The 9,937-nt window shown below is 56.4% G+C and overlaps 1 protein-coding gene across 2 annotated transcripts; it reads left to right on the top strand.

Moving 5' to 3' along the window:
• Window positions 1–384: 384 nt before the first annotated feature.
• On the top strand, window positions 385–7,333 carry Sds (serine dehydratase). 2 transcript variants are annotated; one of them, XM_005403225.2, is made up of 8 exons: window positions 385–671; window positions 2,262–2,416; window positions 2,726–2,765; window positions 2,980–3,119; window positions 3,211–3,302; window positions 3,778–4,005; window positions 5,785–5,909; window positions 6,789–7,333. In XM_005403225.2, the coding sequence occupies exons 2-8, from the start codon at window positions 2,264–2,266 to the stop codon at window positions 7,019–7,021; spliced, it is 1,011 nt and encodes a 336-aa protein (XP_005403282.1). In that variant the 5' UTR covers window positions 385–671; window positions 2,262–2,263; the 3' UTR covers window positions 7,022–7,333. The 2 variants fall into 2 exon arrangements, with proteins under 2 accessions (XP_005403282.1, XP_005403281.1); XM_005403224.1 differs by lacking the exon at window positions 385–671 and adding an exon at window positions 981–1,071.
• The last annotated feature ends 2,604 nt before the right edge of the window (window positions 7,334–9,937 follow it).

The following is a 9,937-nucleotide window of genomic DNA, read 5'->3' as shown; positions in this document are numbered from 1 at the left end:
CTGGGGGAGGCCGCGCTACCCGTGAGCTCCAAAGCGCCTGTGTCACCGCAGCTTTGGCACCGGGGTCCCCCCTGCACACCCCGCGGTGGCCCTCAGGAAGGGGCTGGGGAGGGGACGGTGACAGAGACAACTTGGGGGGGGTGGCTGTGGGAGCCATGGGTGGCCCGCCTTCCCTAGGTCTCATCGCCATTTCTGGCCCCAGTTAACCAGAGGGCTTTGTGAAGTGGAGCAGCCGGGCCGCAAGTGCGCATGCGCGTGAGCAGACATACAGGGACTTTGGGACAGGCGAAGTCTGGTGGAGGCTGAAGCCACGCGGTTAACGGACCTGGCTAGGATTCTTTTTAAGACAGGGTCTCGCTCTGCAGTTCAGGGTGACCTTGAGCTCACTTTGTAGCCCAGGCTGATCTCGAACTCGCAATGATCCTCCTGCCTCAGCCTCCCGTGGCCAGGATTTCAACCATAACCCCTCTGCTCCTTTAGGTCCAGAGCCTCAGGAGGACGAGGAGGGCGCTGAGAGTTGTGTTTGGACTGCGGGTTTCGGAGCCAGACTGCCATCGCCTGCTCCTCAGCATCTCTGTGACCTGGGGCACGGACAGCCTCGGTGCCTCAGTTTCCCCTTCTGGAAGACAATGGCGACAACAGTGCCCACCTCCTCCGGGGTTTGGAGCCGGGTGAGGACTCAGCGGCAGTGACTCGCGCCGGTGTACCGTGTTGTCATTATTTCATGATTGCTCTCGGGCACCTCCTACCCACCGAGCCGGTGCCCGGCCCCTAGGGGCGCGTCGCCTTGCTCCTCACGCAGCCTCCTGAGGCCCCCGGGGAGCGGCACTGCCCCCGTCTGCAGCCTCAAAAACGGATGGGGCAGGAGTGGGCGAGGGCGGCGCCCGGCCAGGACCCGAGCCCCCAGGCGGGACCCGGGGCGGGGGGCGGGGCGGGGCCGCCCCTAGAGCCTCATTGGCTGGCCCGCCGCACCAGGGGAATAAACCCTGGAGCAGAGGAGCCAGGCAGCTCCGTGCACAGCGCTGCGTCCCTCCCTCTCCCCAGCTGTCCCTGCTGCTTCACCAGTGCCGGGTAAGTGGTCCGGTCCTCGACTGCATCCCAGAGCCGCACTGCCTGGGGACTGGAGCGGCTTCTCAGAGGAAGAGGGACAGAGCTCTGTGGGGCAGCCACTGTGCCTCAGTTTCCTCATTTGTAACATGGGGCTAATGGCAGGACCTGCCTGCTAAGCATTGCGTATGGATAAGGGTGTGAACTTAATATAATAATAGGTACGCAGGGCGTGGTGGCGCACACCTGTAATTCCAGCACTCGGGAGGCTGAGGCAGGAGGATCGTTGCAAGTTTGAAACCAGCCTGGGCTACAAAGTGAGCTCAAGGCCAGCCTGAACTGCACAGTGAGACCCTGTCTCAAAACCAAAAAATATATATATATATATATATATATAGTGATAGGTACTATGTGGGACATACCTTTTGTAATCCCCAAACTAGAGCGGCTGAGGCAAGAGGATCACAAGTTCGAGCCTACCCTGAGCAACTTAGCAAGACTCTGTCTCAAAACAAAAATTTAAAAGGGTTGGGGGTGTGGCTCAATGCAAAGGCCCTGAGTTCAATCCCTAGCACTTGAAAAAAAACACCACATGCTTTCCCTAACTAACTACTGGGGTGTCCAGTGATTCATTTGTAAGAATTTGTGTGTGGCAATAAGCATTCCAGGCTCCAGGCAAAGCCTTCAAATGGCACCAGGGCTGCTCGACCTGAGGGCCGGCTCCCGAGCCCAACTGCTGTCTCCTGAGCGTCTCCTGAGCTGCCACAGGAGCGTGTGGGGTGTGAGAGAGAAAGTGTGCGTGTGTGCACCCGTGTGTGTGTGTGTGTGTGTGTGCGCGCGCGCGCATTCGAGGGCTTCTCGCACCTTTGTATAAGCAGAGGAGCACAATATCCTGCCCATGCTTCGCGCCCGAAACCACCACGAAGCCCAGCTGAGCGCCGGCTCCAGCCCTCCTCGCCCACCCGTCAGGGCCGGCGCTGTTTCGGTGCAGGCGTGGGGTGATGCCTGTCCCTGTTTGACAGACAGCGAGCGGTCTCAGAGCGCAGCTCGCCCATCGATGTCACAGGGCGAGTGGCGTTCCTGTAGAGGAGTGCACCCAAGTCTCCGGGACCTTTCGCTCTCCTCCTGGGGCGTGAAGAGAGGGTCACACTGCTTCCCGGGTACTGCTGCCAGCGTCTGGACCCTGTCCTGACCCCTGGGCTTCCTCCTCCCAGCGATGGCATCCGCGGAGCCCCTGCACATAAGGACGCCCCTCCGTGACAGCATGGCCTTGTCCAAAGTGGCCGGCACCAGTGTCTACCTCAAGATGGACAACGCCCAGCCCTCCGGCTCCTTCAAGATCCGGGGCATCGGGCACCTCTGCAAGAAGGTACAGGCCAGGGTCCGAGTGCCTGGGTGGGGGTGGCAGGACCCCTCCTTGAGGGGCGTGGCTACTGCTGACTAAGGAGCACTAGGGAGGTCCCGTGACTCACATCGGGGCTCCTGATGGCCGGAGGTGCTGCTCCAGGAGGCCTCCACCGGCCGATCCCCGGGCCGAGCTGTGTCTCAGGGAGGAGGACATATCTGAGGCGAGGGCGGGGCCAGCTCCCGCTGGAGGAGGAAGCAGGGGGAGGCAGGAAGAGACGAGGAGCTGGGTGCCGTGGGAGGCGGGCCTGACCCCTCTCTCCCGTCTCCGCAGTGGGCTGAGCAGGGCTGCGAGCACTTTGTCTGCTCCTCGGGTAAGTGAGCGCTTCCCTCCTGTCCTCAGCTGTGTCCCGGACTGGCCCTTTGCCTCTCTAGGTCGGGTTTCCCCAGCGATGAGCTGTTCACACATTCGCAGCAGCCCCAGATCGAAGTCCTGGGCATCCAGTGGTCACCCAGGGTGGCGGGGGGCGGGGGCCTAGAGCCACCCAGAGCCCCCGTGTGGACACAACTTCCCGTCCCCCCCAACAGCGGGCAATGCAGGCCTGGCCGCGGCCTATGCCGCCAGGAAGCTGGGCACCCCCGCCACCATTGTGGTGCCCAGCACGACGCCTTCCCTCACCGTCCAGAGGCTGAAGGACGAAGGTGCCATCGTCAAGGTGGTGGGCGAGGTGTGTGTCGGCCCGGGCAGCGGCGGAGAGGGCGGCTGGCGGGCACAGGGTCCCCACGGCCTCACCCCTGCCGCTCCCCGTGACCCTGCAGACATTAGAGGAAGCGTTTGTGCTGGCCAAGGCGCTGGCCAAAAACAACCCAGGCTGGATGTTCGTGCCCCCCTTCGATGACCCCCTCATCTGGTGAGTGGAGCTCAGGGCCACCCCACCCCCACCCCTGGACGGGCGTCTGCGGTGCAGGAGGCCACCGACCAGTTCTCCCGGTGGCCCTCGAGATGCGTCCAGGAGCGGACTCAGCGCAGGACGCACACGCACGTGCCAGCAGCGGGGTCCCAAGGCGCAAGCCGGGGACAGCAGCCAGTTCCTTAGGGAGGTGACCCCGGTGAAAGGGGCGCTGGGTGCTAGGCGACCGCTGTGGGTAGCCGCAGCTCGGTGCCTGGGAACCCTCAGCCCGAGCAGAGCGCGCGTGCGCAGTGGGGGATTCAGGCACCCTCTCCTTGGTCCCCGGCCGGGGCAGCTCTCACGAGCGCCATCTGCTGACCAGAGGCACGTGTGCAGGAAGCTCCGGAGGCCCCCCGCTAAGCTGCCATCCCTAGGTCGCCATCCTGGTGCCCACAGGAAACCCAGCCCTGAGCTGCCACCGCCCCCTGTCCTCCAGGGAAGGCCACACGTCCGTCGTAAGAGAGCTGAAGGAGGCGCTGAGTGCAAAGCCGGGCGCCATCGTTCTGTCGGTGGGCGGCGGGGGCCTGCTGTGCGGTGTGGTCCAGGGGCTGCAGGAGGTGGGCTGGGGGGACGTGCCCGTCATCGCCATGGAGACCATCGGCGCCCACAGCTTCCACGCCGCCACCGCCGCGGGCAAGCTCGTGACCCTGCCCAAGATCACTAGGTGAGAACGTGGGGGAGGAGCCCCGTTTTACAAGGGAGGAAACTGAGGCTAGGGAGCCGGTACTGGAGAGAGACTGATAAATAAACAGCTCTTGCTCCCAAGGAGTCCCAGTCCTGGGCCCAAATCTTAGAATGAGGTGTAGGCCACCTCACACAGGAGCTCAGAATACGATTGACCTTCATGTCCGTCTTCTGGAAAACAGTCCAGAAATAGGCAGTCCAGGGGGAATTCCAGGAAGTCAGAGGCCCAGGTTCCTTGAGTTTATTGCCTCATCATCCGTATGAAAAGTGGCTGCTGGAGTGCCAGCTACCACATCCGCACTCCATCTGTCAGGAAAGAGAAAGCAAGGGGCAGCAGGCTATGCCCCAACCTTTAAAGGCAGACAAAATAAAGCTACTCTTTTACTTACAATGTGATTGCATCCCAATAAACCTGTCTTTCATAAAGTCAAAAATGACCTGAATACCCCTAACCTTACCTAGCAACACAGTCCACCATAGTGTCAGTTATTTCCCTCCGTGATCAAACAACTGACTGCTGCTGTCCAGCACTGCCAGAGTGAATTATAGTGCAGATTGCTAACCTGGGAAAAGGTCCAAATTGAAACTTGGAAGTACAGTTTCTACAGAATTCACATCACTTTTGCACCATCACAAAGGTGCTAAATGGCAGACAACCCATCCTAAATCAGGGACTGTACTTCCTCTTGTCTCTTATTGGCCAGAACCTAATCACATGACCACACCTAGCTGCAAGGGATGCTGGGAAGTGTGTCTACTAGGCATACCCATGTGTGGCTAGAACAGTCCCTGCCACAGATAGGGAAGACTGAGTCCAGTAAGAATATCTAGATTGGGCTGAAGATATAGCTCACTGGCACAAGTACCTGCCTGGCAAGCCCAAGGTCCTGAGTTCAATTCCCAATTAAAAAAAAAAAAAAAAAAAAAGAATATCTAGATTTCTGAGCCCAGCAACTGGAACCCGCTGTGCTGGCCTCACACCCCTACAGTTGGGATAGAAGAAGCCATTGCTGCGAGCCATAGGCTGTCTCAGGACCAAGGCGGGCCAGGCCCTCAAGATGTCCAGGGCCTCTTTAAGGAGATGAACTGGGAACAGGATTGGTGTCACCCTGGTGAGGCCATCTTGCCCTGTGTAGGGCTTGGAGTTATAGGATCCGGCTCAAGGGTCCAAGGCCACCACTCCCTTGACATGTGACCTTGAGCACGTAATTCTACACTCGGCCTATTTCCCCTTTATAAAGTCAAGCCAATTCGTAACAGCACAGATGGAAGGAGGTCATGCTGTGGAGGGTTGGCACCTATGATTCCTCAGGAAGCACGAACCAAGTTAGCTAGGGTGGGGAGGCCATTGGAGAATCCCTCCTGAGGCTGCAGGGCTGGGTGACCCCTGGAAGTGGCAGGCTCAGTGAGGGGGATCCCGGAGAGGCCCTGGGGGAAGGAAAGGGGAATCCTTGGGGGCCTTTACTCCAGGTCAGTGTATCCTTTCACTTTTTTTTTTTTGATACTGGGAATTGAACTCAGGACCTTGTGCTTGCCAGGCAGGCGCTTACACCACTGAGCTATATCCCCAGCCCCCTCTGGGTCAGTGTAGAGCACAATACGATGCCCTTTACCCAGGTCAAACACCCTGTGCCTCCCTGGACTCCAGGCGCCCCGGAGCTAGGGCTTCAGCCCCTACAGCTGCAGAGGCTCCTGGGCCTCCTCTGGGCCCGCACAGCTGCCTTCCACCCACCTTTCCACCTCCTCCCTCCCTCCCCAGCGTCGCAAAGGCCCTGGGCGTGAACACAGTGAGCATGCAGGCCCTCAAGCTCTTTCAAGAACACCCCATCTTCTCTGAGGTCATCTCCGACCAGGAGGCCGTGGCTGCCATTGAGAAGTTTGTAGGTATGTGCGGGGTCCCCAAGCCCTCCCCAAGTACCACGGGATCCTATCACCCCTAGTTTTCCGTTCTGATACATCCCTGCCTAGGACATCCCATTAGTGATGGATAATACAGCGCTGCCAAGGTGAAAATAGAAGCACTAAAGCCACTCAGGAAGAAGGGAGCCTGGGAACCATGATGGTGGGGAACAGTAACTGAATGTTCAGACTGTTGATTCTGAGCTTCCTGGTAGCCAGGGTAAAAAAGGAAAGGATGGGTCACAGAGTTGGATTTGGTGGTGCTACTGTAACTGAACTCTTTCTGAGTTCAGCCTAAAACAGGGATAACAAAGGACAGAGAGAGAGAGAGAGAGAGAGAGAGAGAGAGAGAGAGAGAAGGAAAAGAAAAGAAATGAAGCCTGATGTGGAGGCACACATCTATAATCCCAGCACTCAGGAGGCTGAGGCAGGAGGATCACTGCAATTTCAAGGCCAGCTGAGCTACATAGTGAGTCCAAAACCAGCTGAACTACACAGTGAGACCCTGTCTCCAAAGAGAAGAGCTGGACATGCAGCTCATGGGAACGGCCCTGGTTCAACTCCCGCTACCATGGGGCGGGGGGCAGGGTAGTACTTATGCTACCGTGTAATTCCGCTGAGCCTGAAGCTGACTTGGCTAATTAACTCTGACACGTGCTCAGCCCATGCCTCAGAGGTCTCCTTAACACTGTCCCCAATCGCAACCATCTTTATGCATGTTAGCCCGGCTTGGGCTTTGAGGATCATGAAGGGAGTTTTGGTCCAGGAATTGAGCCCACTGTAAGAGCTGAGAGCTGATTGGCTCGTGACCCCCCGGCTCCGCCCACAGCCTGAAGGTCCCCTTGGACTGCCCCTTCCCTGCAGATGATGAGAAGATCCTGGTGGAGCCCGCCTGCGGGGCAGCTCTGGCCGCAGTCTACAGCCACGTGGTCAGGAGGCTGCAGGCCGAGGGCAAGCTGCAGGCCCCGCTGCCCTCCCTCGTGGTCATCGTCTGTGGGGGCAGCAACATCAGCCTGGCCCAGCTGCAGGCGCTCAAGGAACAGCTGGGCATGAACGGGATGCCCAAGGGAGAACCCGGCCCGGTGCCCTCACCCTGAACAGGACTTGGGGTCTGGGGTGTTCCTATCCCTGGTGGCCCCTTAATGTCACCGGCGAGACTGTGACCTGGACCTCTTGGGGGACCGTGTGACCACTCTGTGAATGTCCTCGGTCACAAGTAACTCATCAGGTCCCCCAGAGCAGGGTGGCACAGGGGTCCCCCATGCAAGGTGGTCCTGCCCCAGGCTTTCCCCATCCGAGACTGAGCCCTGTCTCATCCGTTCTCCAGGAAGCCCGGCTCCACCCTAACTCGTTTTTCTAATGTGCACTTTTTCACTGAGAAAGAAAAATATATATTTATGAAGCAAAGACCCTTGGAGGATTTCCGTCACCATCTGCCTTCCTCCATGCCCTCTGTTCGCACTGTGGCTGCTTGGCACCGGCCCTCAGCAGGAGCCGATATCCCACATGCGGTGCTGGAGACCCGGGGCAGGTGGGGGGTGCTGTGAGGCCAGGGTGTGCAGTGGAAGGCAGGGGAGCAGGGTAGGACACAGGTCGTCTACACTGGGGAGAGCCGGCTTGGGGCGGGGGAGGGAGACAAGGCCACCTGGTCCTGATTCAAAGCCCTTCCTGAGAATAACTGCATCCAGAGCCACTTGGGTGCAGTGTCGTGAGCCCTCAGTCCAGGGGGTGTGTACACTGAGTGGACCACCCTCCTGCGACAGGAAGGGGGGTGAAATGTCACACAAACCTGCTTGAAACATGGACCTCTCTCTCCCAATGAGGTCCACATATAAAACATGAGAAGCTGGTTCACTGGTACACGTCTATAATCCTCAGCGCTCAGGAGGCTGAGGCAGGAGGATGGCAAGTTTGAGCTCTGCCTAGATAACTTACTAAGACCCTGTCTCAAAATAAAAAAAGGGGCTGGGCCTGTGTTTCAATGGCAAACTGTTTCCGTAACAAGTGCAGGGCCATGGGTGCTATCGCTAGTACTGCAAACACAGGCGTGTGTGCATGCACACACACGTGCACACGTGCTGGGCTGACAGGGAAGCGGGACCCTCTTCTCCCAGTTTTCTCAGAAATGCTGACAAGGAGCTAGCCGGAGGTTAAGTTTTTAAAAATCCATGTAAACATCCCACGATGTATGTAATTCATGCAATTATTATGTACAGCAAACATGTATTAATAAGTTTTAAAATTTTTAAAAATTGCTGGACATGGCATGCACCTGTAACCCAGCAGCCAGGAGGCTGAGGTAGGAGGTTCACTGAGTTCAAGGCCAGTATGAACTATATAGTGAGAGCCTGTCTCAAAAAAAAAAGTTAAAACCTCATTTTGTCAGCTCCCAGATAAGAGATATATAGTGATCAAAATATGCAGTGCATATCTAAATTTTTAATAAAACTTATCACAGTGAAAGACATATCCCAAGAATGATATTAAGTGTGTTTAAAGTGAGTGGGTGTATTCTGAGGGGAAATCATGGCAATGCATCTTTTACTGTAAATGGGTTTTTTTTCTTCTTTTTTGAGACAGAGTCTCACTATGCAGCTCAGGCTGGCCTTGCTCTCACTTTGTAACCTAGGCTGGTCTCCAACTTGCAATGATCCTCCTGCCTCAGCCTCCCGAGTGCTGGGATTACAGGCATGTGCACCACACCCAGCTAAAACATTTTTATTTAAATATATTCACTATATTTTTGGTCACCCATCATTGATCAAAAGCTTACAGCATGCCGGGTGTGGTGGCGCACACCTGTAATCCCAGCTCTCGGGAGGCTGAGGCAGGGGGCTTGTTGCAAGTTTGAGACAAGCCTGAGCTACAAAGTGAGCTCAAGGCCAGCCTGAAGTGCACAGAGTGACCCTGTCTCAAAAAGAAGAAAAAAAAAAAAAGCTTATGGCAATCCTGTCAAATGAAGACACTACAGGGCATCCTCATCTGCTTTATGCATGGGATCTGGCACCATGAGTCTTCCAGCTCTTCCCTAAATCAAAACGACCATGAAAGGTAAACGTGAATCCATTCAGGACAATGAGGCAGCCACAACACAACTAAAGACACAACAGAGGAGTTCCAGACTTGCAAGTGGCAAGAACTGTGGGATAAGTGTGTTTGAAGCAAGGGGAAGTATTTTGAGGGGGATCAGTGGCAGTGTGTCTTCACTGTAATACTTTTTTTTTCATTTAAACATTCACTATAGTGTTGGGTATGGTGATGCACACTTGTGACCCCAGCACTCAGGAGGCTGAGGCAGGAGGATCTCCACCAGTTCAAGGCCAGCGGGAACTACATAGTGAGACACTGTCTCAGAAAGAGAGAGAGAGAAGGAAGGGAGGGAAGAAAAGAATAGGGAAAGAAAACAGTTTTCGATCACACCTCACAAACATAGTGAGGAGCAGTAACAGAATCCTCGCCCCTAACTTGCATTACTTTCTCCGGCGTGCTCATCAGCCTCTCACACACCTCCTGCGTACTGAGCCTGTACACCAGCTCCTCAGGGCCAGTTCACCCCAGGAGGGACATCACACCGCACCTCAAGCCTCCTGGGACACCACACCATGGCTGGCAGGTACTCAGGTGCCGCCAGGACGTGCTAATGAGTGAAGGTTGGTGCTCTGAGCATAGAGCACAGGCATTCGTGTTCCCAAGGCAGGCTGGGTATGAGCCAGGCGGGGAGGGACTCTGTTGATCTGCACTCCACAGATCTGAGGAGTCCACTCCACAGATCTGGGACTGAGGAAGGTCTTGGTGGTTCACAGGGCCTTAGAATAGGACCTAGAACATAGTGGGTGCTCAATAAGCACCTAGGATGAGTGCAGGTGGATAATGGGTTCAATGGATGGATGGAGAGTGGACAGATAGATAGTGGACAGATAGTAGATATAGATGAACAGATGAGTAGAAAACAAATGGATGGATGGATGGATGGATGGATGGACGGACGGACGGACGGACGGACGGGTGGGTGG

The sequence above is a fragment of the Chinchilla lanigera genome, unplaced genomic scaffold, assembly GCF_000276665.1.
Source record: "Chinchilla lanigera isolate Chin_1 unplaced genomic scaffold, ChiLan1.0 scaffold00081, whole genome shotgun sequence".
NCBI classification, from domain to species: Eukaryota; Metazoa; Chordata; class Mammalia; order Rodentia; family Chinchillidae; genus Chinchilla; species Chinchilla lanigera.
This window is presented reverse-complemented; position numbering and strand designations above follow the sequence as displayed.